Source organism: Neovison vison, chromosome 14, assembly GCF_020171115.1.
Source record: "Neovison vison isolate M4711 chromosome 14, ASM_NN_V1, whole genome shotgun sequence".
Classification (NCBI taxonomy): domain Eukaryota; kingdom Metazoa; phylum Chordata; class Mammalia; order Carnivora; family Mustelidae; genus Neogale; species Neogale vison.
This window is the reverse complement of record NC_058104.1, coordinates 5,546,690-5,574,402: the sequence shown is the minus strand read 5'-3', so window position 1 is coordinate 5,574,402 and position 27,713 is coordinate 5,546,690. Positions and strand designations below refer to the sequence as shown.

Here is a 27,713-nt window from a genome sequence, read left to right as displayed (position 1 = left end):
AATGTATGTCCGTGTCCTATTCTAAATATATCCTCAGGGATAGTACGGCTGCCTGCAAAACCCAACAGAAAGCCTTTGCATTCCTTCCATCCATTCACGGATCTGCTGTGTAGCTGAAATGCGCTGTATTTGAGGGGGATGAAGGCTGTGAGCAGAGCCCCCCGAGAGGAGGCCGTGACCATGGCCAAGGCACTCAGAGAGTGGAAACATCCCCCTGGGCCTGCGGCGGGATTAGAGGGGAGAGACCCAGCCCACGGGCCCCTTCAGGCAACCATGATAAGTACTGAGGACCCGCCTGCCTTCGGGGCCACCAACAAGGCCACGGCGGAGGTTGCCTGCTCGGCCCCACGTCCAACCACCCAAGAGAACCCGGAAGAGAGTCCTGGTGGCCGGGACACTGTCCACACGAAGCCTCTGTGTTTATCATTGGATAACCGTTACCCCGGTTTCTGTTTGAACACGGAGGGGCTGGGATGAGCCTCACGCTGGAGGACCCCCGTACTCGCCACTCCTCCCTGGGCAGGAGGCAGTACTGGCCGCCAGGCCCCCGTGTCCTAGACCCAGGGAATGGGGCCTCTGGCCCGCACCTCACAAATGCCCACACAGTCCAGCAGCTCCGAGATAGAGGAAGACAGCCCGGCACCCGTCCCCATGGAGTGGCAGCCCCTATCCGGTGGCCGCCGTGGAGCGGGGGTCTGGCCCACCCCCACTGGAGGGAGGAGGGAAGGGACCGACAGCGTCATCACGGGAGGGTGGCATCTCGGGCCGATGTAGGACAGTCGTCCACCCCTCAGGAAAACCTTACCTTGAGGGTTTCCAAAAACGAGTCTCTCACTGGAGCGTAATTACAATCCAGAACAAGAGGTTTCAAGTTTTAAGTAGATTTGTCATGTTTATCCGAAAGGAGTCCAGCAACTGAGGGCCCCTCCCACCAGGCTGACCTGGGAGGTGACCTGCCCCCGTGACCTCCTAAACCCTGAAGAGCCTTGCTAGGGGCCATGCCAATGTGCCTGGCCCTTCCTCTCTGGGAGGTCATGCGCAGAGTAAGCCTGGCCTCGGGGGGAGCCAGGGACACGGGGCAGCTGGGCCGTCATGGAAACGGGAGCAAGCGCTCACTGTAAACGTCATCAGTCTCCAGGACCACAGCCACTGCAGTGATGACAAAGGCGGCAGGGAGAAACTGGTAAGGGTTTCACTGATTACACTTAAGGGCTTGCTTTAGGGCTGGTGCTAGAATTGGAACCGGAGTCCCCAGGGCATCATTTCGAAAAGGGGTCGGATTTGAGAATGCTCTCCGTTTACCAAGCACAGTGCCTTCTGCCTCCAGGGGCCTCGTGCCCTGCAGGACTGGCCCCTCATGGACACAGCCCAGCGTGTGCGATGTCGCCGATCCCCAGCTCAGCATTCCTGCCCCCGCGGACTTGCCTGAACTCGCTCGTGTCCTGGGTCTGGCAGACTCCAGCTAGCTCAGGGAGGGTCAAACGAGGGCAGTCGGGGAGGGGGGCACCTCCTCCAGAGACGTTAGAGGGTGGCAGAAAGCCCCACTGCTCTGCTGTCCCCGCCACTCCGCCTCCCGCTCCCTGGAAACGCCGTCTGGCCGCGGCAAGGGAACGCAAGTCCCTCTTCATGCTCGTCCACCAAAAAGAGATACAGCAGGAAAAAACAAAACCACAAATGCCCTCTGTAAAAAATGGGAACCAAAATGAGCCCATGGCAAGACAGAAGGAGCCTTGTGTGTTTCCCTGAAAAACTGGCTGGTGCGTCCCTGTCCTTGAGCGAGCAGCCAGTGGGACACAGCAGGCAGGCCATCCCCAGGGGCTTTGGGGACTCACCTGTTGGGGGCACTGCGGGCTCTTCAGAAGCGGAGCACTAACCAGCCCTGTTGGAGCCTTTGATTTGATGTAAAAGGAGCAAGTCCTCCCGCCTGGAGGGAGCCGCGTGGCTCAACCATGGCCCGCTCAGAAGGACACGCTTCTAATAGAAGCCACTGAACTAGTCCGCCCCCAAGTCACAGCGGAGCCCAGGTAAGAACGTGCACAGAACTCCTTCCGGGGCCTCCCCGTCACCGACAGGCCGTCATCTCCAGTGGCCTCCATGTGGGACAGCCCTCACCTGGCTGAGCCGACCCATCCCGCTTGTGAGACACAGCGTCCCGAGGACCACCTGTCAGGGGAGGCCCGGAACGCTGGTAGAAAGAACCGGGTCATCTCATTCACAAAGGACAGAAATCATCTCTGGATGAAAACCTTTATGAGATTTCAGTCGGATTGCAGGATTCTGCTTATTTTGCCATAATATTCTAGGTAAGGATTACAGTGCCTTTTATTTATTTATTTAATTTTAAAAGATTTTATTTATTTGACAGAGAGAGAGATCACAAGTAGGCAGAGAGGCAGGCAGAGAGAGAGAGGAGGAAGCAGGCTCCCCACTGAGCAGAGAGTCCGATGCGGGACTCGATCCCAGGACCCTGAGATCATGACCCGAGCCGAAGGCAGCGGCTTAACCCACTGAGCCACCCAGGCGACCTACAGTGCGTTTTAAATATGGTAACAAAAGAGACATCCAGCCTGGGAGAGGGGAACGAAGCAACCAAGGGAGGAAAAGCACATCACAGGTTTCACAGTCTTTAACGCAGTTGTAAAATGCAAACGGCAAGGGCTTCCCAGTCTGACTGGGTCTGGAATGTTACCAGTGAGCACATTTACTCATAGTACATGCGCGTGTGCACACATGGGCAAACACACGCGTGAGCACACGGGCACACACACACACTGCCGCCTTCCCCCGACCCCATACACATGGGCAGCACGTACAACAGGTTCACCTGAAAAGGAAATGTGAGAAGGAACAGAATTAAATTACAACTCAGTAAAGAATGAAATAATATGGAGAAAATGTACCAAAACAGTCCCTTAAAATTCTGAGCTTTGAAAAGATTTAATTTTTCCAAAGGAAAGACTTTCCTGGTCTGATACCAGCGAAGGAGAAGAGGGGGCTGCCAATTTTTTTGTGTGCTTCACAAAATCCACGGGATGAAAAGCTACAATATGGGCCACGGGGGTTTAGGATGTGGGTGGAAACTGGGATATGCATCAGTGAGCTCTGCTTGGCAATGAACTATTGTTACATATTTTCAGTAAGAAATCAGTTGTTCACAAAAGAGAATTCTATAGAAAGCACTCCTCCCCAGCAGAACACCAGTGGCTTGAATGTACACGGTCTTCTTACGTCTCTGACACCAAGTTCTCGACCTGTCCATCTTAAGAATTAAGTACACTTGTAAAATAACGTATTTGGATTTCCAGCTGTGTTAGCTACAGTGTCGCAAAGATATTTTAAATGAGAAGTCCTATCATTCCCTGCATGCAAAAGGTGGGACCTCCGGACGTTTAGGATGGGGGACATACAGACCAACCCAGCACGGCTGGCGCAGAGCCCGGAGGCCATTACCAAGGCTGCCACGGGCCGCTGTGTTGAGCCAGGAACACTGTTCCTGCCACCCGCCGCCTCGTTTCCCATTGTGACTCTGTGACCTGAGGATGCCTAGTCTTTTCTGTATATGACCCCGTCTTTTCATCTGCTCCCTAAATGGATCCGTGAGGAGGCAAAGCCTGGGAACTCTGTGGCTCTTGGTGGCCAGGGGGCAGACCGGCCACTGGTGGAGGGGGCTCTGCTCTGGGGCGGCCGCAGACCTGCAGAGCTCTCGCTGCACGTCTGCCCACACCCCTGCCCAAGACCCACACAGGGGCCCTCTTAGGGGCCCTGGAAACCGGGAGCGGGAAAGGCGGGGATGAAGGGGAGCCACGTGACCTCACCTGTGCCGCGTACGTTGTTATTTTCCCTTTCCCACCAGCTTAGTACTCCGAGACGAGAACGGAGAACCACCTTTGGCTCCGCTCTGTAAGACCCATTTCTGTGCCGGGGTTTGCCAGGTGCCCGTAGCCCGCCAGGCAAGGATTGTCCTGTGGTCCTGCCCAGGAGACCTGGGCCCCCAGGGGGCCCTCGCAGGCCACGGCAACAGGAAGGCGCTAGAATCGGGGGTTGCACACAGGTGTTTTCAGCTCTGGCTTCAATCCACCCATGGCTTCCGCAGCTTTAGAAACATGGTTTTGTCCCAATCCCCACGGGGCAGTGAAGGAAGCGTCTGGTTTTGTTTCCTATCCCGATCGATTCCTTCAGGAGCTTGGAACACTCTGATGTAACAGAAAGTTAACCCTGGTGTACGGTGACCAACCGAGGGCCATGTCGGGTTCAGCCGGGTGCCTTTTCGTCTCAGGAGCCCCGCGAATGGGCACCTCGGCAGCTTCTTCGGGTTCCCTCCTTTCCGGTGTCCCCACCCGCGTCTCAGGCTCGAAGCACCTGACCAGCCCTGCTGGTCACAGGCCGCTCGGGTCGCCTGTTCGAAGCGCCCGTCCTGCCACGGAGGAGATGGCGGCTGACAGGCAAGGGAGTCCCCCCGCTCCCAGGACAGACGTGGCCATGGCCTCTGCCAGGAGAAACCACGAAGCCGAACTGACTTCCCACACTTCGCTGCAAGTGTGGAAGCCAGCAAGCAGACACCAAGGTAGGCAGTATTTCACACACACAGGAGAGGTAGTTCTCTCTTCGGTAAGGAGGAGGCCGCAGCTCCGTGCCCCCTGCCCACCATGCGCACCTTTGATGCCAATTTTTGCAAGAACACTCACCCCGGCCACATGTGCCCCTGAGGACACGGAGTCCAGCGCCTTGCTCCAGAGGGGTCAGAGAGAGGGCCTCCCAGGCCTGACACAGCGAGTCTGCACCCACGAGTCCTCGGGTGAGGAGGACCCCTGCTCAGGGCTCAGCCGATGCGGAGACGGAGCTCACAGCTCATCGGAGGGGCAGGCAGGTGCCGTTGAGGGAAGCTCATCTCTGACTAGCACAGCGTCTCTGGTGGCTGCCATAACCGGCGCTTCTAGAAACTTCTGCCGCAGTTGGGATGCCCTCCGCACAGAGGCTTCCACCTAAGCGGACCGCTGGACACGCAGCCCCAGAATTGTGGACTGACCTCCAGGTTGGGCATGTGGAGTGGGCCGTCTGCGCTACTGATGACTGCCCTTCCCCTTCTCCAGGCCACACGACGGCCTCAACCAACACAACCAATAGAGCTCCGGCCCCGTCCGCTCAGAAGCCCTACAAAGGGAGACAGGAGAGCGGATCCACTGTTTTTTTTTTTTTTTTCCACTCCCGTCCTTAAGCGTCACCATTCCAAAGAATCTATCATGATTTTTCATACCATTAACTCCACTTGAATTGCCTCAAAGCTTGGACTGCTGGATGTCTTGGTTTGGAATGCAGAGTTCGAGGTACCTGCGCTTGTGTAACTCTGTAAAAATGAAAAGGGGAGCTGGGCTAACACTAGGACCTGTGACCACAATCTTGCGACACTCTGAACAACTCTGTAAGGTGAAAATAGAAAAGGCACATATCACCCCATAAAGCAGGTGCTCAGAGCCAAGTGCCGCCCTCACTGTGTTTCTGCCTCTAGTATTTCCAACACAGGTGAGAAGAGCCCCTGACAGAGGGCAGGGCTCAAGGTCAGAGGGCAGTTTGGATGCCCCCCACACTCTGATTCTGTGCTCCATGGGTATAGGGAAAGGCTACAAAATTCCCTAAAGACGAGCAAACTCCCCCCCCCACCGCAGTTTCTCACCAGGAAAATTAAAGACCAGGTCATTTAATTACACAAGTGAGACCACTTTGCTTCGCTCTGGCCTTCCAACGTAGTCTTTCCAGTGCACGTGCTGTCCGAGAGGAAGACTCTGAATACCAGAAAGAAGGCCTCTCTCCAGCACCCACATGGAAAATAAGGCCAGAAAGAAGATACAAGTCCGGCAAGCAAGAAATCCCAGAATCATCCAATTTGGAAAGAATTTAATTAACAAAATAAAATGGGGAAAAGGGCCCAGGAGGGGCTGTGGGGAGAGCGGACTCCTCCCCACAGCGGACGCCCCCCGGCCTGGCAAGCCCGGAGAGGGCTCTTGGACCCGCCCGAGCAGAACCCGCCTCGACACCCAGAACCGCTCTGCACGATGCCGTCTCGTCCTCACGTGCGTGCCTCGTTATGTGCAGGTTTTAGAAACCAAGCAACTGCAGTTGTCAAAAAGTGGCTTCTAGTTCTCCTACGCCGGCTTGGCACAATTAATGCATGCAAAGCAAGGTTTCAAGGGCTTCACCAAACAGTTAATTTTGGCAAAAAGAGAAAACAAACAAAAAGCTAAGATTCCTAAGCAGGATTAAAAGCCACTGAAGTGAAAACGATGTATTTCTCAACAATATGGAATGAGACTACAGCTACGATCTTTTTTTTTTTTTTTCTTTCTTTTTAAGTCTCTGCCATCCTCTCCCCAACTCAGGTCAAAGTTCATAGCAGCATAACAAAGTCCTCCGTCAAGCCAGTGTTCTCTGCTTCGGGGGTCAGAGTTCACAGGTCAAGTTCAGTCCGTCCGAAGAATCATAGGAGGGTGCTCGCTGTCCTCCTCCAGCCTCAGAGCGCTGGCCTCCTCCTCCAGACACGCGCCGCCCACTGCTCCCAGCTCATCTGTGTAGGCTGCAGAGAGACCGTGGCCGCTCAGGGGCTGGGGGGCGGGGAGGCGGGGAGACAGGGAGGCAGGGAGGTGGGGAGGCTGGGAGGCAGGGAGATGGGGAGGTGGGGAGGCGGGGAGGCAGGGCCTGGCAGCTGCCGGGGCCAGACCAGGACAGTTGCAGGCTACGGTGCACATCAAGACTGAACTGTGGGGGCGCCTGGGTGGCTCAGTGGGTTAAAGCCTCTGCCTTCGGCTCAGGTCATGATCCCAGGGTCCTGGGATCGAGCCCCACGTCAGGCTCTCTGCTCAGCAGGGAGCCTGCTTCCCTTCCTCTCTCTCTGCCTGCCTCTCTGTCTACTTGTGATCTCTGTCTGTCAGATAAATGAATAAAATCTTAAAAAAAAAAAAAAAGACTAAACTGTGATCCTTCTCTGACTACAAGCTTTCGGCAGCCTTGGGCAGCTCAAAATGAAGTCCTTTATTTTCCAAAATTCATAAATGTCAAAAGGACGGCTGCACAGTAAATAGAGGCTTCCCAACAGGCCCCAAGTTTCCCTCTGTGATGCCCAACGCTTGACAAAAGACGTCTGGCGCCTCACCTGACGCGGGAAGGGCCACCTCATCTCAGTCACGGTGAGCGAGCACAGTCTCCCACGGGAGCAAACCTACAGGATCGCTCACCTGTGGTCAAGCTGACTAGCGGGGAGGGGGCCGGCGCACGGTCCATCCGTCCGTCTGCTCGCCGGCCGCCCAGCACCCGCAGCGGGAGGGCCCCGAATGCCGGCCTACAGCACCGTCCTCCCAGGGCCCGAGAGCTGAGGGGCATCCCATGTGGGCTTACTGAATGATGACACAGGACCAAGGACACCTGCTTGGCAACGTCAGAATTTAGCGTAATATTTTAGCTGAGCGGCAGCAACCCAAGGACGATTCTATGTACCCAAAGCAGCCTGAGCTGTCGTGACTATTTCTCCTTCGAAAGTGGACACAGAGGATTCAGCCTGCAATCCCCAGCTGACAAGAGCTCGCCTCTGAGCCCACCTGTCCCCTGCCCGCAGGGGAAGCGGCGGGCGGGCAACACAGCTCAGGGGAAGTGTGCCAAGCGCAGACCGCCGCGCGAGGGCCTGGCACCATGCACGTTCCGGGCTCGCGTCACGGCCCTTACCAAGTCTGGTTGGAGACGAAGGCACGTGAGCACCTGTGGCGGCCGCTGTGCTGTAGGTCTGGGTCACTAAGGGGCAGTCGTGAGAGGCTGAGTCTAAGATCTCATTGGTTGTCTCCATGCTGCCATCCAACCTGGAGGAAGCAGAGTGAGAACACTGAGGCCGCTCAGGGGTCCTGACCTCATCGCCTCGGGGCCCTCGGGGCCCGCGGGGCCAGACGTGCGGCAGCAGAGGCCAGAGGCCGCTCGGGGTAGACACGTGAGCGTGCTGCTCGCCCGGCGCTCAGTCAGCTCCTTCCCCGCCTGTCTCTTTACGTGGAGCTGGCGCCAAAATTTGTCCATGGGAAGTAGTCAGATGAAAAAGTTAAAGCCAGTGAGATAATCTTGCAGTTTTAAGACCGAAGATCATAAACAACTTACTACAAAAACCCTGCCCACTTTCTCCCCCATTACAGTTACTGTATCGTAGTGTCACTTTTGAGAATTTCTGGATAGTTTTAAAAAAGCAAAAGCAAAAGCAAACTGCACTTCTTCCCAATGAACAGATACTAATGCCTTCCTTTCAGAGAGGACACCTGCAGGTCGCAGGGAGACAGCCGGCGCTCCGGGACGGGCGCCACCCGGGGGAGGACACCGAGAGCATTGCCCCTCTCTCGCGACATGCCCAGGTCCTGCCGCAGTGCGCCTCACCCCACACCAGCCACCTGTCCGCTCTCTGCCCAGACAGCAAACGGGACGCCGGCAGGGAAGCATGGGAGCGGGGGGAAGCAAGCCTCCCAGCCCAGGCCAGCTCCATGGGGATGTGTCCCCTCGCACCCCGGCTCCCGTGGGAACGGCCGGCGTGAGGCCCACTTACTTGTGCTGTTTCATCAGGGTGCACTCGCCGCCCTCCTGCGGGTCCAGGTTGTACATGTACAAGTACCCGTCGGACGCCCCCACCAGTAGCCGGGGGATCTTCTGAATTCTAGCGAGAAGAAAAGGAGCCACGTTCCAGGACCGTGGACTGCAGCCAACGCTGTTCCTACGCCCGCAGCCCTGCCTTCCGTGCGGCCGGGAGGAAGCCCCTCACCCCGGCCCCACAGGAGCCACAGGTCGGTGCCGTGCGCTCCACAGATCATCTACTGGGGACAAAGATCACACCCGCCGCCCTGCCTGAGGCCGCAGCATCGAAGCCGAGGGGGCACGTCGTGCACCTAACACCAAAGCCAACGGAAGAACAGGTGCAGACAAGGTCAGTCTCACGGCTTCTCTACTTGCTAATGGTGAGTATTTCCATAAGCTTTTTCACCTGAGTTATCAGCTGCACAAGATCGAAGTAAAATGACACAAGATTCACGGAATCAGAGACGTGCCAACCCAGGAAGGACTGTACTTCCCTGCATGGCTCTGCTTCGGGCCATCCAATGAGGCTCCCGAGACACCACGTGCGATCCGTGTGCCCCAGGGCGACACAGACAGGGCCCCACATCCTGTACCCTCCTGCAGTTTCACTCACGGTGTTTCTCCATTACCATTACAAACTTCCCAACCGATAGAGGAAGACTTTTTGGATCAGAACTCTGCAGATGAACCACTCGTGTCTAGTAACAGGGAAGCGGCACCCGCGTGCTCCCTCCACTGCCGCTTCAAACCAAGTTCCTGGCCCAGGAGAAACCTAGCCCGGCCCCTGTGCCGCCAGCTTGGGGGGCGCGGGTGGTCTGCGACCAGGCTCTCGACTGGACGGACAGCGGCAAACGGGAGAGCAGCAACCCCGGCCCTACTCACGTGGCCAGTGAGCAGATGTTCTTGTGGCCGCAGAAAGGCAGGCGGACTGTGGCAAAGGCTCTGCCCTGGTTGAACATCTCTGTCACCTGGGAAGGCAGATAGCTGGTAGAGGCCATGAGAACCTTCCCGAAGTAGCCGGTCCAGGTGGTGGGCTCCTCCTGAGGCCTGGGAAGGGGGAACCATGGTCAGACATGGATCGACTCACAGGAGCCAGGCCTGAAACCTGAGGAGGACTTCCCCATCCCTCAGGACAAAGGGGCAGAGAAGGACAATGTCTTGAGAGCCTGGGAGCACTACGGGCGTGTCTTCCGGGAAGGGTCACAGGAGGCCTGTCACAGACCAGTAGATGATTAGCAGCAAATGCGAAGCCCCCCCCCTTTGCAGCAAATGCCAAGATACACGAGGCCAAATTCACGATCCGCCCCCCGCCCCACATCCTTTTAACACGAAGTCTCCAAAAATCTGATAAGCAAAATCTCAAATTATTTTCCCAGAGCCCATTTTTGTGGTTGTCCATCTTGCATATTTTAAGTCATCTGAAATGCTCTGAGACAGCATACGGATAATGCTCACCCTAGAGGGTCTTGTGAAAACGGAACCCGCCTGTGGGCGGGGGTGCCCACCCTTAAGCGTGTCTGTGGGTTAAGGTGGTGCTAAGAGGCGGACAGGTGCACGGCCCCCAGGACGCCCATCGTCACCCTCCTGGCTTCATCGCTCAGGGAAGGCCATTTCTCTGCCGCGCCTGGACCCGGGGACACTTACTGGAGAACCAGCTCCAGGGCCTTTACTGGCAAAAATGATTGAAGGCAGGGCAGTGTCTGTGCTGGGGTTCCCATCCAGGCAGGGGAGAAGGGCCTGGTGTTTTGTGCAACAAATGTGTCTTTGCAACTCACTTTTCTTTCACAGTCTCGAGTTTGAAGATGTGCACAGTCTCGGTGTTGCTGGACGCAGAGAGGAACATGCTGTCCATGCTGAAGGCCAGCGAGCAGATGCTCACACACCTGGGGGAGAGCGGAAGGGGCGGGGTTACACCGTTGCCCACAGGCCCTGGTGCCCACGAGCTGCAACCTCTCTCCAGGGACTTTTTTTTTTTTTTAAAGATTTGATTTATTTATTTGACAGAGATCATAAGTAGGCTGAGAGGCAGGCAGAGAGAGAGGGGGAAGCAGGCTCCCTGCCGAGCAGAGAGCCCACATGGGGCTCGATCCCAGGACCCTGGGATCATGACGCGAGCCGAAACCAGAGGCTTAACCCACTGAGCCACCCAGGTGCCCCTCTCCAGGGACTTTAAAAAGTCAGAGAAGTTCCCCGAATAGGACACTTGAGTCTACCAGTATCTTTCTTACTCCTCTCCAGATCTCTTTCCTTTTTTTTTTTTACCCCCTAAAAGATTTTATTTATTTGAGAGAGAGTGAGAGAGAGCACAGAAAGGGGAGAGGGGCAGAGGGAGAGGGAGAAGCAGGCTCAATCCCAGAACCCTGGGATCACGACCAGAGCTGACGGCAGACACTCAATGGACTGAGCCACCCAGGCGCTCCTGCAGACATCTTTTCAAAAATTTTTCTGAAGAAAAGAAAATGTTTTAAAGGGAATACCAAGTTAAGAGCAATTCTTTGGTATTTTCTTAGCCCATTTTCTTTGACATTCCAAACAACAAAAGGCATCGAGGCTTCACGAAACCATTTTCAGCTGTATTAGGCTGGATTTACAGCACTAAGGTTAGCAAAAGAAAAGCCAAGAATTTAAATTACAGCAACTCTTAACGTGCAAGAAAGCAAACTGACAACCTTGATAATATTTAAGAATAAAACAAAACTTCCAACATGCTAAGACTCTACAGTTGATTCTAAGAATCACTGTAAAAATGCCAAAACCTCCAGTAAGTGCACTTCCTTGCAGCCGGACAAGGACAGCACACGTTTTGCCCTGAGGCCTTGGACAAAGCCCGGGGCATGAAGCAGGGACGGCTCAGCGAGGCGTGAGTGCGGACGGGAAACGTGCTATGAGCGAAGCTGTGCCAGGGCCGCACTGGAGGAACAGGGGCTCATGAGAGGGTCCGGAGGGTCTCCCCAAGGCAGAGACACTCAATACAGACGTCAAAGGCTCAGGAGTCGGCCCCATCATGGGTGTGACAACAGCACAGGAGACCGCGTGCGGACAGATCACTCCTCCGCGGAACCACAGTTCCACGTGGCCGGAGCTGGGAGCAACTGGGAGCAACTGGGAGAGCTGAGGAAGCAGGGTGTGGGGGGCCGGGCTTAGGGAGCAGGCCCGACGCACGTGGAGTTAGTCCTACCGGCGGGAGGCGCCCTGAAGGCTCCACATGGGCTGTGTGGACACCCTTGAAGAGCAACCGGGGCCATGGTCTGATGAACAGACCAAATGGGCCAACAGCAGAGACCAAGGGGCACGGAAGTCACACGATCGGGATCCAAACCAGGCGGGCAGGGGTCCTGGGGAGACGGAGGTTGGTGGGACTGACCTGGGCACTGACACTCTGCTATCTCGCTGGAAGCAAGAAAGGGGCCAGTGTCGAGTCCCTCTGAGCCACTCTGGCTCAGGTACTGGATCGGACAGTGCCAGTGTCTCCCAAGGTAAGGCCTATGAGCGATGACGGGCAGATAGACGGGGGCACACTCTGGCTGGTGGCTGAAGGGCCGGTACCAGGAAACAGCTCAGGAAAGCAGCCTGGGCCCCACAGACAGGGGAGGGGTCACGAGCACACGGACAACATGGCGTGGGAGCTGGGGGGCTGCACAGGACAGGATGAGAGCGGCTCCGGGGCAGAGGCGAGATATGGGAGAAGGAAACAGGGCAGGAGCAGACAAAGAGACCGATCTAGAATGGTGTGGTATAAGGAAAACAAGGGAAAAAAGGAAAGAAACCCAGGAGGCCGTGATGGGGAAGGGTTGGGGCACCGGAGATAGGACCCTAAAACACGTGTGTGCCGTCTGTGGGAAGGACCCACAGATGAAAGACAGCAGTCAAACAGTGTGAGGTCCTGGGGGGGCAGTTCTAGAACACTTCCTGGCCCAATTTCCGCCCTGAGGTGGGTGTTCTCAGCTGCCCCTTTGGAATGGGGACCAGAGCCCCCGAGCCAGTCCTGTGGCAGAGGCTCCAGGCCTCAGCAGGACAGACAATCCTTCCTTCCAAGCAGGCATCAAGGAAGGGAGGTGTGTAGACAGACAGGGAAGTAAGTGGTGACGGGGTGGAGGGGGAGCGGGGTGCAGGTTTTCGGGGGTAGAGAAGCAGGACAGGTGCAGGCTGGCCGGGTCAGAAATCACTGGCCTGCCACCTCGGAGTAGGCGGAGGAAGCCACGCGGCCCCGCCGGCCACTCCTTCCTCATTCCAGGGCTGTCCGGCCATTGCCCTCCATTCAGTGGGACCACAGACAAAGGAAAACCACTTTGCTTTATAAAAACGTCCCTTTACCCCTCCGGAGGGCTCCACAGCCTCTGCGGACCGTTCGGCTAGGCTGAAAGCACTTCCACATTCAAGTGCGGTGCCCAGCTCGGCTTGACGTCTCCGCGTGACCCCGAGAAACGGAACTGAGGTCCAGACTCAGTGCCAGATCAACGGCGAAGACTTAACGTATCTTACCTCTTCACTCCTCTCCGGAACTCAAAGAGTTTTTGTCCTTCTGGAATGGAGAACACCCGAATCACGGTCCCCTGTGACAGGTGGGAAAGGAGAGAAAAAAGGATTTTAGCCAAGGAGAGGCAGCCCGTGTCTCCTTCCCAAGAGACTCTGAAGGACAGACGAGTGGGCCTCGCGCCGGCCGCGTCTGTCCCCCAGCAGTGTTCCTTCCTTTGGATGTGGCCGCCGCGACTCACTGCTTCTCCCCAACACCAACGGCCTGGCCGTCACACGTGGGCCAGCTCTAGTCCTAAGGCCCGTGACCCCTCGCCTCTCACGCACTGAGCCCCGAAGCACATGCTGCACATCGGGGGCACCACCTAACTCAGCCTAGGTCTGAGAGGTCCGCGGCCCCCAACATCCTTCCTTGTACTTCGGGCTGAGTTACTGACCGGGGTGGGGGGTCCGGGACCCGACAGAGGAGGCTACAAGCCAGCGGTGAGCTGCCGCACTTCCCCGCGTGGAGACGAGGCACCTGCGAGATGCCAGGACTCCCAGGGCCCACCCCCCCCAAAGTGACAGGACTTGGGACATCTGGGACAGGAAGTTAAGAGAACCAAGAAAGTAAACACAAATGGGACTTTCGACACTGAAATGTTAAAAGAATACTAGCAAGCTACTAATAAAAGCACAAGAAAGAGACTCCTAGAACAAAATGGAAAACCTGAAAACAGGGAGTATTCCAAATTTGCAGGGCTGGAAGAACTATTCAGTGTGTCACCTGACACCACACACCTTGGAAGGTTCAAATTGTTCAGTATTGAAACTGTTAACATCTGACCTGTTTGTTATACATAGTAAAAATAAATTAACTACAAACAACCCAATTATAGAACACCAGAAACCGTTGCCCTTTCTTTAAAATGTTTTCTAAAAGGGGTGGTTGGGTGGCTTAGCCTGTTAAGTGTTCAATTTTTTTTTTTTTTAAAGATTTTATTTATTTATTTGACAGACAGAGATCACAAGTAGGCAGAGAGGCAGGCAGAGAGAGGGAGGAGGAGGCAGGCTCCCTGAGGGACAGAGAGCCCGATGTGGGGCTCGATCCCAGGATCCTGGGGTCATGACCTGAGCCGAAGGCAGAGGCTTTAACCCGCTGAGCCACCCAGGCGCCCAAGTGTTCAACTCTTGATTTTGGCTCAGGTCATGGTCTCGGGGTCGTGGGATGGAGCCCAGAGTCAGGTTCCGTGCTCAGCAAGAGGGCCACCCCTGCCCCGTGCCCCTCACCTGCGTGTGGCACACACACTCTCTCTCTTTCACTTTCTAAAATAAATCTTTACAATAAAATGTTTTTTTTAAAGACAATGATTCTCTCTGGATAAAAGAATACCAAATGAGTTTATAATTCTTGAGAATTAGAGGGATAAAATAGCACAATCACATAGGAAAATAACCACAGCAAAGGTTTGATCCTTTGTGGTCTCAAGTTTTTTTTTTTTTTTTTTTTTTAAGATTTTATTTATTTATTTGAGAGACAATGAGTGAGAAAGAACATGAGAGAGGAGAAGGTCAGAGGGAGAAGCAGACTCCCCAAGGAGCTGGGAGCCCGATGCGGGACTTGATCCTGGAAGTCCAGGATCATGACCTGAGCCAAAGGCAGCTGCTCAACCAACTGAGCCACCTAGGCGCCCTCAAGTTTCTTTTTTAAAAGTGTTTTATTTATTTATTTGACACAGAGAGAGAGAGAGAGAGAGATCGCCAAGTAGACAGAGGCAGGTAGCGAGAGGGGGAAGCAGACTCCATGTGGAGCAGAGAGCCCAACGCGGGACTCGATCCCAGGACCCTGAGATCATGACCTGAGCCAAAGGCAGAGGCTTTCACCCACTGAGCTACCCAGGTGCCCCTGGTCTCAACTTTCTGTTTATAGTTTTCTTTTCTTTTTTTTTTTTTTAAACTGGCATATCTAGTGCATAAAACTAATTAACAAAGGGCTGCTGGCCCCAGCCGCCCTGCGCCCCCCACCCTGCCCAGGCCCCTACCCTGCCTGCACTCTGAAAGCAGGATTAGGCACCCATCTAGGCACAGCCCCGGCACCCAGCACCCAGAAGGATGGGGAGGGACACTGGGGGGTTAAAAGGAAATCAAAAGATTGCTCCTCCTAGCCCAGGAAGAAAAAAATTGCTCTATTCTTAATGGCCTTGAGATTCCACAAAGTACTTTAGGGGGCTTCGGGGACCTAATGAAAACAAGAGAGATGAGACTATTAACCAAGGGGGCCGCTTCAGTAGCAGTGGGCAAGGTGACAGTGTCAATGGCCAGCGGTGTTTAAAAGCAAAGCCAGGCTTGGAGTCCAAGTCTCTGTGGCCGCCCAACCTGGTGACTCTGAGCAAATTATTTGAAGTCTCTGAGCCCCTGATACGAAATGAACAAGTGTTGACCTTGTTGAGGGGACGGAATGCGGTCATGAAGATAAAGGGTTCCCGAGGACTGAGTGATCCACAGATGATCTTACAGAAACCGCGTGTGAGCGTCAAGCTCGGAGACCCACACAGGGAAGTTCCAGTAGCTGACTTTTCTCGGCTCTTACTTGGTTGGCTGGGCCGAGCAGAGAGGCAGCGGGAGAGACGCTACTTTCCGTTTTTTGTGAGAAAGCATCAGAGCTCAACCAGGCAGCTGGAAAGGGGGGACTGGTGCTCGGAAGGGAAGAACAAGCCAGAACGAAGGGGATCATCAAGAGCCAGGCCGGAGAGCGGAACTATCGAGATGCGAGGACCAGCAAAGGAACAAGATGTAGCAGCCGCGCGAGCAAGGGAGCGAGGGCCCTTTGCTGTCATGGGAGCTGGAGGGAAGGCCAGAGTCACTCTGTCCTGTGTGGAGGCGGGCAGAGGAGGAGAGAGAATCTTCAGCAGGCTCCTCGCCCAGTGTAGAGCCCAACATGGAGCTCGATCTCACAACCCTGAGAGCATGATCTGAGCCAAAATCAAGAGTCAGAGGCTTAACCGACTGAGCCACTGAGATGCCCACTCACAGCAATCTCTTAAGTGAATAAAGAAGCACAAAAAAGATTCATATGTAAGAATCATCTATATTCTTAATTAGTTATGTTCCAAATGTTTTTATACCATTGCATTGCAATCTAAATGTTAGGAAAAACAGAAACATCCCCAAAGGGCAACGTTCCAGTAAACCAGGACTGAATACGGTACAGCCACTGAAGTGTTTTCCAACTCAGAGAAATCTAGCATTACACAGAGTGAAAGAGAACGGTGAATTAATAACAGAAGGAGGAAAGGAAGCACACAGAAGTGTGTTCAGCCCTGCCAGCCCCAGCACGCACTCGCAGCCCCGGGAAGCTCACTGTGGGTGGTGCTGACGCGCGCTCGCCTCCTGCGCCCGACTCGGCAGCTCCCGCCCCGACCACGGGCGCTGCGAAGGCGGGGAGCGCGCCCCAAGCGGGTTGTTACGTGCTGCTCTGGGAGCCGGTCGGCACAGAAACCTGTTTGCTACCTGGACCGTGTGCGTGCGGAGCGAGATGGGGCGCCAAACCCCCAAGCCAGTTTCCTACCGGGCCACAACAGACGTACCTTCTCCGAGGCAGTGGCGAGCTTGGTTCCAGTGGAGTCAAACGCCAGCGCTGCCAAAGGACTGTCGTGAGCCGGGATCATGTTCGCCGCTCTCTGAAAGGCAAAACCAAAGTGACACGGCTGCCACGCAGCAAGACAGGTCCTCAGGCTGAAGGGCCAGCCTAGTGGTTGTGGCTAAAACCCCAACCGGTTCAACACGAAAACCACAGGCTCTGGAATCACAGGGTGGGGTGGGGGTAGCTGAGGAAATGCCGCTCTTTGGGGCTCTTCCCACTCCCCCAAATAGCCACACGGCCAGGGGCTCCGCGCCGTGGGAGCACAGGCAGAAATCTGCAGGCAGAGGCTGCCCAGGCCTGTGCCACCACCAGGATGGCGGCAGTGAAACCCGCCTTGCCCACCCAAGGAAGAGCGGATGCTAGCGATGCCCCGGTGCTTGGGGCAGAGAGCGGGGCCGCTGGTGAGAGGGACCCGGTACAGAAGGGGCCTCACCAAGTTCATGGTGTCGAAGACTTGCACCTCTCCGATGGTGGCGCTGCCTGGGTACGCCAAGTAGCCATTGTCGTTGTGTATGGACAGCGCGCACAGGCCTGCGGGACACGCGGAACCCAACACGGACAGTCAGGCCCGGGGGGTCCTGCTGAGCTGCTACCCCCAGGTCAGCCCCTATCAGAGGTGTGTGTCTCCAGGCCCGGCCGCAGCAGCCCCCAACCACCACCCCCAGGGGCAGACTGAAGGCCACGGGTGGGACCTTGTGAGCAGCCTCCGAACTGGAAGCTGATGAAAGCAATGATTTCTGTGGCCGCCAGACTAGTGGCAGAAGGCCGGCAGCTTGCTTGGTTTAAGATCAATACTTTCAAAAGCTGTCTACCCGGGTGGGACCTACAAGGAGGAAACAGCTCATCTTTGAAAGGTACAATCAGAAAAGCGGACGATCTCACCCTGCTGAGCTTACCTGCAGGGTTGGGGGGCGTCTCCCTGATCGTGTGCAGGACCTTCATGTCCCGAATGCTGTGTATATACAGAGACTCCTCTAGACACACTATCAGCCTCTAGAAGAGATAAGAATGGAGCAGCAAACATCAAGAGCCAATTCGATCCTTGCTCCCTCCCTTACTGAACCGGCGCCTGGCCAGAGACACGCCCGGTTCCCTCCTGAACAGCACGCAGACCCGGCCATGACCGGGCGGCTTTCCTGGAGTGCCACGTCCGCAGCCAGCTGCGCCTGCCCCCGTGACCACTTCCGCCAACTGCACCAGGACTTCAACCCGTGCGACTCACTGCACGGCTGCAGAAACCAGCCAAATGCAGCTGAGGAAGGTACCGTCTGGGTTTTCAGTTTGTCTGTCCAGATCATCCCTCCCTTTGTGAAAATCAGAGCAAGTGCCTAGGACGGGTCTGGTAAAGGTCAGTTGCTTCTGGAAACCCATGCTGAACGGAGTCTGCCAAGACGGAAGTAAAAGCCTGGGGGTTTCTAAAGTTCTGAGACACCTGAGCCGCAGGTGTCGAAGTCCACACCCACCACACAGAGCAGGGACGTGCTTGTGGTCCGTGCACCCAGCAGACGGTTACGTCAGTTGGTGCGTGAGCGTACATGTGTATGTTCTACGTTTAAGGAATATTTGACATGTTGTGCCTTGTCATTTCCCATCGTAACCACGTCCTCTGGTTCGCAGAGCAAAGCCGGCAGGCCTCTGCCACAACCATCTACCCGGTAGGCATGCTGTGGACGCCCTCCCTCCAGGGCGACGTGCGAGCCACGCCGGGCAACTGCGTTAGATTTCCGCGCGTGGGGTACGTGACTGTCACAGAAAAGCTGGAGGATCTCAGGGGCCGTGCTGCAGTTGGTGGCGAAGCGAAAGCCACAAGATATTGTCGTGAACTGAACTCGATTGCCAGCCACTGAGTCCGCGCTCTGCGCCAGACGTTTTCTGAGTTTGGGGAAGACAGCAAAAGGAGTTAAGTCCTTCATCTTAAAAGTAAAGGGAAACAAGAAGATGGGAAAAAGATGCCAGCAGACTTTTTTCAAGTAACATGTACAAAAGTGGAAGAAGGTGAATAAACCACGGCACAGCCCTCCAGACAAGTGTACGGTGTGCGGAGAAACGCTACTGCTCATGTCCCGACGGATGAGGGGACTCAACCTAGGGGACAGCAAGGGACGGCGTGCTCTGAGCAAACCGCTGAGGAAACAGAGCTGAATCGGGGAGCTGGCGTGAGGCGAGCCAGTGCAGGGCCCAGGGCTGGGGGCCCAGGACCGCCAGCTGTCCTAGACCACTGCAGGAAGCCGCGATGGCGGCGACAGGCCCGAGGCACGCCGAGCAGCGAGCCGCGGCCAGCACACCGGGCAGTCTGGGCCGCGCGCCACTCACCTGCCTGTTCAGCTTCACGGCCAGTATGGTGTTCGAGTAGCTGTAGTTGCAGATCTCGGTTCCTTTCTTAAAGTGGCAAACTTTGAGCTTCCGAGGAGCTTTGAGGCTGACGATGGCCACCAGGCTGCTTGAGAACAGCCTCTCGACAATGCACACATCTTCAGTATCAGCTGCAAGCAGGAAAACAGCACGCATGCGTATTCGCGTCAACAGCTGCAGGCTGTACGCGCTCGCTCGCGCACACACACACACACACACACACACATCCAAGTGCACGCGCACACACACACACACACACACACACATCCAAGTGCACGCGCACGCCCAGCAGAGCGCCACAGGCTGATGTGGTGGCTGTCTGGTGACAGGACCGGGCTGCAGGGACGGTTCCAGAACATAGCGGAGGGTGGAGGTCAGAGCCTGCGGGCAGACAGACTGGGGCCACACTCACAGCCTATGAGCCGCAGACAGATTGCTCCCGGGTCTCCCTGCTCCCCTCCTTGTTCCTCATACCATTCTGCTCACTGGGTGGCTCCTTATACACACCCTGGAACGTGAGCTCCGTGAGGACAGAGGCCTCATTTCCCTGATCGCGCCTGCGGTCCTGGCTCTTGCCCACTGGCACTGGACAAGTCATGGGCCCCACGTAATCTCTACATGACTCGCTCTCTCCACGTCTTGTCCTCCTCGTGCGTAAAATGGGGATCACAGCTCCTCTATGTTACTGCTGAGGGGGTTGCAAATAATGGCCCATAGCCAGTACTCTATACCCATTACCTCCCCGCTCCCCCACATCAAGTGGGGACACCCTCCTTTCATAAAATGTTGAGTTAAAAGTGAGCATACACGACATCTTGCATAGAAAGTCACAGGTACAACAGAGCTTCCAAAGACAGTACCTTATACCCAGCCACCCCCACTAAATGCCCACAGGTCCCCCGATCTTTATTCCTGCCCTTGTTTCAGTGGTAAATACTTGGTAAGTTCAGACCTAGAAGCAAAGAGAAGACTGGACTGTAGAAAAATCAGAGGCAACAATCCACGTTGCTTCTGCATGTGGCCTGTCTCCGGGCCCGGTGTTTTAAGCACACACCCGTTTGTCAACCCAACCATGATCTGCAGCCATACCCTCTCTCTGAACCAGCGCTAGGCACACAGAGCAGAGATGACCAGACAGGTCCAGCCCAGAGGAACCTGGAAGGTAGGACCATCAGAAGCCACAGCAGTGTTTCCACTGTAAATCAGATGCCCGAATATGAAAACGCACACAAAAGACAAAATACAAAGTTCCTCGAAAGGATTCCTTTCCATTACCTCTGTTGCTGGATTTAAATGTTGTAACAAAGACAGGCTTAAGTTAGTTTAGAAACCCAACTACTAGAGACAAGGAAAGAACAAGCTCTAAGGGACCTTACTAAAGTAAGACAAAACGATTTCTAGGAGCACCTCAGTGGCTCAGTTGGTTAAGCGTCTGACTCTTGATTTTGGCTCAGGTCATGATATCAGGGTTGTGGGATCAAGCCCTGTGCTGGGCTCTGCACTCAGTGAGGAATCTGCTTGAGGTTCTTTCTCTCCCTCTCCCTTTGCCCCTCCCCTCTGCCTGTTCTCTCTCTAAAATAAATAAATCTTTAAAAAGAGAGAGAAACGATTTCTAGGAAAATGCGTGGTATCACCCATTTCGGTGTGGCTGTGACGGCCTGAAGCGCTCCACACGACGAGGTTCTCACATACACAGTGGTAGCCAGAATCATATGTGTATGATGTGTGACATGACACATGGCCGTGCGGGAGAATGATAGGATTCTGCTGCTCCTTAGCATGGAATAGGCCGTGACATCAAGTGTCTGATTCCCAGTCACGTTTACACAAAGCACAACTTCTCCTTCCCACAGCAGCAGGCTGGGCTCGATGCAGACAGAGTAGGTGTCAGTCGGCAGCATCTCAGAACGTGGCCGGTCCCTTCTAGGCCCTGACTCTCCGCAGAAGGGCAGAGTCAAGAGAGGTCCTGAGGCCACACGCAGGCAGGGGGTTTGGTCTGTCCTCACTGACAAGCGGGTCTCCAGCCTTCGGAGTGCTGACGGGCACACGGCAGAGCTCAATCCCCACGGCGACCGCACTCAGATGAGACCGACCGGAAACCAGACTGTTGGTCATGTGCAGTGAGAAGGCCCTTCGGGTCCCCATACTTGCTTTCCTGACCAGCCCCTTCCCCCTGGAACCTAGCGGGGACACCACATTATGATCAGAAGCTTGTTTGGTGAGCAGTGGGCCTGCTGGACTGGCAGATGCCGGGAGGGCTCCGGGCCACCAAACTTGGCTGCTCAGGCCCAGGGGCCAAGGGCACTTCCTCCATCCCTGTCCCCAGGCTCCCTCTTCAGGCTCTCCTTGCCCTTTACATCTTGGTCTTTCTTCAAGATTTAATGACTTTCTGGGATGCACTTAATCAATCACTTTCTCTGCTTCTCATTCTGGCAGTTATCCCATTACCACTGGCCAGCCAGCGGCGTCCCCAGCCAGGTCACGGTGCACCCCCCAGGTCTGGCACCCCAAGAGCAGCTGGTTAGAAGCTTGTCTGATGACTGATACAGACCTAGGATTAGATTCTGGGGTACGTCCCAAACCTTCCCAACTACCATTAAACAAAACGCAATCTCTTGAATAAGGACCTATCTAAAAATGGGCTAACGCTGCCCACAGTATTTGTGTCCATGGGGAAGGCGCACCACGCCCTTGGGTGGTCAAGTCCAAGTGCGTTCGTTCTAGCATGAGCACTGGGCAAGCGCTGCCGGTACCACAGTGCTCACGAGGTCAGGGGTATGTCGGGGACCAAGAGAGGTAGGGCACCCCATGGAAATTAGACTGAGTCCTGACTGTGCTGTTCACTAGTTATAAGACCTGGTGTGGACTCTGAGAAACAAACTGAGGGTTTTGGAGGGGAGGAGAGTTGGGGGGTTGGGTGAGCCTGGTGGTGGGTATTAAGGAGGGCACGGTTTGCATGGAGCACTGGGTGTGGTGCATAAACAATGAATTTGGCAAACACACATACAAAAACTAAATTAAAATAAATTTAAAAAATAAAATTCTCTAAATCTCCCCCCAAAAAATCAAAACAGCATATGCCAATAAAAATTTAAAATTTGATAATTCTTAAAAGAAAAAAAAAAAAAAAAGACCTGGTACCCGGTACCCACTTCCTCAATGGCGAAACAGGAGCTGGAGCCTCAGCTTCATTCACTGCACGACCGGGAAGCAGTGAAGAGGTGGCCTACGGAACACTGAGTTCTTACAAAATAAGTAAAAGTTATTGAAATTCACTACTCCTAAATTAAATCAGTGGTGAAAACAACTCATTTCCAAGTACAGTCAATCCTCATTATTCAGATTCTGTATCTGTAAATTTGCCTGGTTGCTAAAGCGTATCTGTAACTCCCCAAAATTAATACTTGAGCTGCTTCTACAGTGATCCGGGGACACACACAAGGCAGCAAGAAAATGTGGAGGCGCGGGACGCACGCGCTCCCATCAGAAGCCGAACAGGGAACTACCCGCCGCTTTCTAGTTTTCAGCTCACACCGTGAACTGTCCTTTCCACGGTCTGTGTTTTCGCCTCCTGCGCTTTCGGTCAGTGATCCCACAGCTTACAATGGCCTCCGGCCACAGCGCCGTCCGGTGCTCCCAAGGGCAAGAGGGCCAGGCTGTGTCCCCTGAAGAATCGTGTGCGGCTGGTAAGCTTTGTTTAGCATGAGTCCGTGTTATTGCTGTGAGTTCATCGTTAATAAATCAACAATATGTATTCAAATCTGATGTCTTTAAACAGAAACACATAAAACAAGCTCATGCATTCATCATCTGATGAAAACACTGTGACCAGAGGCTCACAGGAGCCCCACGCCGGGAGCAGCTCTTCCGTATCCGCTAATCCACTATTCGCGGTAACTCGACAGAACCGGATGACCGTAGTAAACAATGAGAACAGACTATTTTTCTCCAAAGAATGGATTCTACTCATCTGTCTGATACAACCTTATTTCCTTCACCCATTCGACACATGCAATTAGAGAGCTGCTCCAGGCACGAGGAGGGAGGGGTGAACAGGGGCCAACAGCCGGCCGCGTGGAGCTGTGGGCCCTGGGCGGCACTCAACAGTTCAGGGTCAGGCAGAGGAGGGGAGCCAGCAACGGAGACTGAGTGAGGGGGAGAAAAACCAGGCCCCCGTGACCCCGAAGCAAAGGGAAGATGCTGCGGTACAGAAACATCCACTGTGCCCAGAGTGGCTGTGCGGTGCGCTCACCGAATCTGGGGTGACCTTGGCAAATCTTGATGGAGAGGTGGAGGCAGAAGGGAACGCGAAAGGCGGGGAGGAAGTGATGAAGTCTGGCCACAGCAGGAGCCGAGCTATGAAGCGGGGAAGAAACACGGGGAGGGCTGGCAGCCCGTGTGTCACTCACACGCATCACCATACGGTTGAGGCGTCTGTCCTCACACACGAGCTTCCCCATGTGTCAGTGGAGCAACTGATGACATGGTAATGACTGGATAAATGGACAACTCGAAAGGGGACCACAACCTGATCCGGGTCATGTGTGACAATCAGCAGCTGACACGGCATTCACGGGTCAGCCCGGCGAGCTTCCTTCCCTAAGAGCAGGAACAGGACCAGGTCGCCCACTCTCGCCACGTCTATCCAACACAGAGCTGAAGCCCTGAGCACAGCCACAGGGAAGCAAACAAAGTAAAAGGAGGCAAGAATACCCAACGGGTAGAAAAATCTCTTCAAGACGGTGCTGCGAGGCCTGGACGGCCACACGTGGAAGGATGAGCCCGGACCCCTTCCTCACACCGCACACCAAACACACTCCAGATGGACTGAAGACTGAGATGTGAGACCTGAAACCACGAAACTGCTCAGGGAAAACACAGGCAGTGACTTCTGTGACCTCAACCTTGGCAACATTTTTCTACATGTGTCTCCTCGGGGAAGAGAAACAAAGCAAAAATAAACTATGAGGGGACGCCTGGGTGGCTCAGTGGGTTAAGCCGCTGCCTTCGGCTCAGGTCATGATCTCAGAGTCCTGGGATCGAGCCCCGCATCGGGCTCTCTGCTCAGCGGGGAGCCTGCTTCCTCCCCTCTCTCTGCCTGCCTCTCCGCCTACTTGTGATCTCTGTCTGTCACATAAATAAATAAAATCTTTAAAAAAAAAATAAATAAACTATGAGGACTGCACCAAAATAAAGTACTTCTGCACAGCAGAGGAAATGAACAAAATGGAAAGGCAACCTACTGAATGGGAGAAGATATTTGCAAATGACATATCTGATAACGGGTTAATATCATACACACACACACACACACACACACACACAGAGACACACATATATATATAAACTTGGCTCAAACAAATAATCTGATTTAAAAATGGGTAAAGGACCTGAATAAACATATTTCCAAAGACAGACATGGCCAACAGACACAAGAAGAGATGCTCAACATCACTGACTATTAGGGAAATGCAAATTAAAACCACCATGAGATACCTCCTCACACGAGTCAGAATGGCTATCCTCAAAGAGAAGCCACAAATGCTGGTGAGGATGTGGAGAGAAGGGAGCCCCGGTGCACTGCTGGTGGGAACGTGAACTGGTGCAGCCACTCTGGAAAACAGTACCGGGGCTCCGCAAAAAATTAAAAATGGAAATACCGGGGCGCCTGGGTGGCTCAGTGGGTTAAGCCTTCAGTCATGATCAGGTCATGATCTCAGGGTCCTGGGATCGAGCCCCGCATCGGGCTCTCTGATCAGCCGGGAGCCTGCTTCCCCCTCTCTCTCTGCCTACTTGTGATCTCTGTCTGTGTCAAATAAATAAAAAAAAAAGAAAAATGGAAATACCGTATGATCCAGAATTCTACTGCTGGGTACGTACCCAAAGAAAAGGAAAATACTACTCTGAAAAGATATACGCACCCCTACATTTACTGCAGCATTATTTACAATAGCCAAGACCTGGAGGCAACCCAAGTGTCCACGGATGAACGGACGGATAAAGCTGCGGTGGACACGCACACTGGAGAGTATTCAGCCACAGAAGAAGAGTGAGATCCACACGGACGCACCTAGGGGGTATTATACAGAGAGAGACGAATACCACACGGTTTCCCTTACGTGTGGAATCTAAGAACAGAACCAAAGAAAGACTCATAAATACAGGGGACAAAGTGGTGGCGACAGAGGGAACGGAGTTGGAAGGATGGGCACGAAAGGGTGGAGGGGAAAGGAGGGAGGCTCCCAGGTATGAAGTAAGCCAGGGGGACAGAAGGCCCAGCGTGGGCAATGAGGTCAGTGGCGACGCAGGAGCGCCGTATGCAGACGGGCGGTGGCTGCAGCCGCCGCGAGCACGACATGCCTTCAGAGTCGTGGAGTCACGACGTTGTACGCCGGAAACTAATGGAATGTTGTGTGTCAACCATCCACCAGCTAAAAAAAAAAAAAAAAAAAAGCAGGCAGGTAGATCAAGATACGAATCACTGTCCATCCTGCCACACGAGTGGCAGTTTTTTTCCTATTTTGGAGAGAAAAATCTGTCCTGGTTTTCCAGTAGACTAACTGATATAATCTCCCTGGGATGTGCAAATAGCTCAATCAGCCACGGGCACGGCAATGCTAGTCATGGGATTCTAAGAGAAGCGGCCCTCTGGCCTCGCCATATGACCGTTTTCTTGAAGGCCTTAAAATGGGGAGGGGCATATCCACACTGGAAAAGAAGTAAAACGATCACTACTTGTAGATCACATGATACTATAATATGGAAAACCCTCAAGACTCCACCAAAAAATCATCAGAACTTACAAATGAATTCAGTAGTCAGAGAAGAAAAATTAACATGTAGAAATCAGCTGTGTTTCTATATACTAATAATGAGCTATCAGAAAAAGAAACTAAGAAAACAATCCTATTTACAACTGCATTAGAAGAATATCAAAATAAGGGCACAGACCTGTACCCCTGCGGATAAAAACATATTATATGTTCATAAAAAATAAAAAATTAAAAAAAAAAAAAAAAAAGGGCGCCTGGGTGGCTCAGTGTTGGTTAAAGCCTCTGCCTTTGGCTTAGGTTATGATCCCAGGGTCCTGGGATTGAGCCCCGCATCAGGCTCTCTGCTCAGCAGGGAGCCTGCTTCCTGCTTCCCCCCACCCTGCCTGCCTCTCTGCCTACTTGTGATCTCTGTCAAATAAATAAATAAAATCTTAAAAAAAAATAATATCAAAATACCTAGGAATAAATTTAACCAAGGTGGTCAAAGACCCATATTCTGAAACTGTAAGACACTGATGAAAGAGACTGGAAAAGATACAAATAAATGGGAAGATAGTCCATGTTCATAGACTGGAGGATTTAATATTGTTAAATGCTCATACTACCCAATGCAATCTAGAGATTCAACACAATCTCTATCAAAACACCAAAGGCATTTTTTACAGAACCAGAAAAAGGAATCCTAAAATTTATATAGAACCAGAAAAGATCCCAAACAGCCAAACTAATCTTCAGAAAGAACAAGAAGGCTGGAATTATGCAGATTTCAAACTATACTACAAAACTACAGGCACCAAAACAGTATGGTATTGGCACAAAAACAGACACAGAGACCAACAGAACACAGAACCCCGAAAAAAACCTCACCCATACATGGTCAATGGATCTACGACAGAGGCGGAAAGAATATACAATGGGAAAAGACAGTCTCTTCAAAACACGGAGCCGGGAAAACTGGATCACTTTCTCATACCATACACAAAAAAAGTTAAAAATGGGTTAAAGACTTGAATGTGAGACCTGAAGCCATGAAACTTCCAGAAGACACCACAGGCGGTAGCTCTCTGATGTTGGTTTTAGCAACATTTTTCTGGACCAGTCTCCTCAGGCAAGGGAAACAAAAGCCAAAATAAACAAATGGGGTTATTTGAAACTTAAATGCTTTTACCCAGCAAAGGAAACCATCAGGAAAACGAAAAGGCAACCTACTGAAGGGGAGAAGGTACTCGCAAACCATATATTAGATGACAGGTTAATATGCAAAATATATTTAAAAAAAAAAAAAAACTTAGACAACACAACACCAAAAACCCAAATACCCCAATTAAAAAATGGGCAGGGGACTAGAATAGACACTTTCCCAAAGACATACAGATGGTCAACAGGAACATGAAAAGATGCTCAACATGACTAATCTTCACAATGTGACAAGCGTTGGCAGGGGCATGGAAAATAGGCAACCTCTGTACACTATTGGTGTGGTGTCAATCAATGCAGCCACTTTGGAAAAGTAGAGAGGTTCCTCAAAAAATTAAAATAGAGCTACTGGGCACCTGGGTGGCTCAGTGGGTTAAAGCCTCTGCCTTCCACTTAGGTCATGATCTCAGGGTCCTGGGATAGAGCCCTGCATCGGGCTCTCTGCTCAGTGAGCAGCCTGTTTCCCCACTTCTCTCTGCCTACTTGTGATCTCTCTCTCTCTCTCTGTGTCAAATAAATAAATAAAGTCCTTAAAAAAATAAAAAATAAAAAAACAATAGTGCTACCAGAGGCACTTTAATGGCTTAGTCAGTTAAGCACCAGGTCACGATCTCAGGGCCATGGGATCGAGCCCCTAGTCCAGCTCGTGCTCAGCAGGGAATCTTGAGATTCTTTCTCTCCCTCTCTCTCTGCCCCCCCATCTCTAA

General features: G+C 53.4%; 1 protein-coding gene across 1 annotated transcript in view; it reads right to left on the bottom strand.

The window, feature by feature from the left end:
* Window positions 1–5,872: 5,872 nt before the first annotated feature.
* The window catches only part of WIPI2 (WD repeat domain, phosphoinositide interacting 2), a 38,140-nt gene continuing 16,299 nt past the window's right edge, over window positions 5,873–27,713 (bottom strand). The window contains exons 3-12 of the mRNA XM_044232533.1: window positions 18,998–19,167; window positions 17,581–17,677; window positions 17,118–17,215; window positions 16,629–16,721; window positions 13,072–13,142; window positions 10,365–10,472; window positions 9,472–9,636; window positions 8,564–8,671; window positions 7,711–7,841; window positions 5,873–6,568 (exon numbers count right to left, since the gene is read on the bottom strand). Coding sequence (XP_044088468.1) covers window positions 6,456–6,568; window positions 7,711–7,841; window positions 8,564–8,671; window positions 9,472–9,636; window positions 10,365–10,472; window positions 13,072–13,142; window positions 16,629–16,721; window positions 17,118–17,215; window positions 17,581–17,677; window positions 18,998–19,167 — 1,154 coding nt within the window. The 3' untranslated portion in view covers window positions 5,873–6,455. The remainder of the gene's footprint in view (window positions 6,569–7,710; window positions 7,842–8,563; window positions 8,672–9,471; window positions 9,637–10,364; window positions 10,473–13,071; window positions 13,143–16,628; window positions 16,722–17,117; window positions 17,216–17,580; window positions 17,678–18,997; window positions 19,168–27,713) is intronic.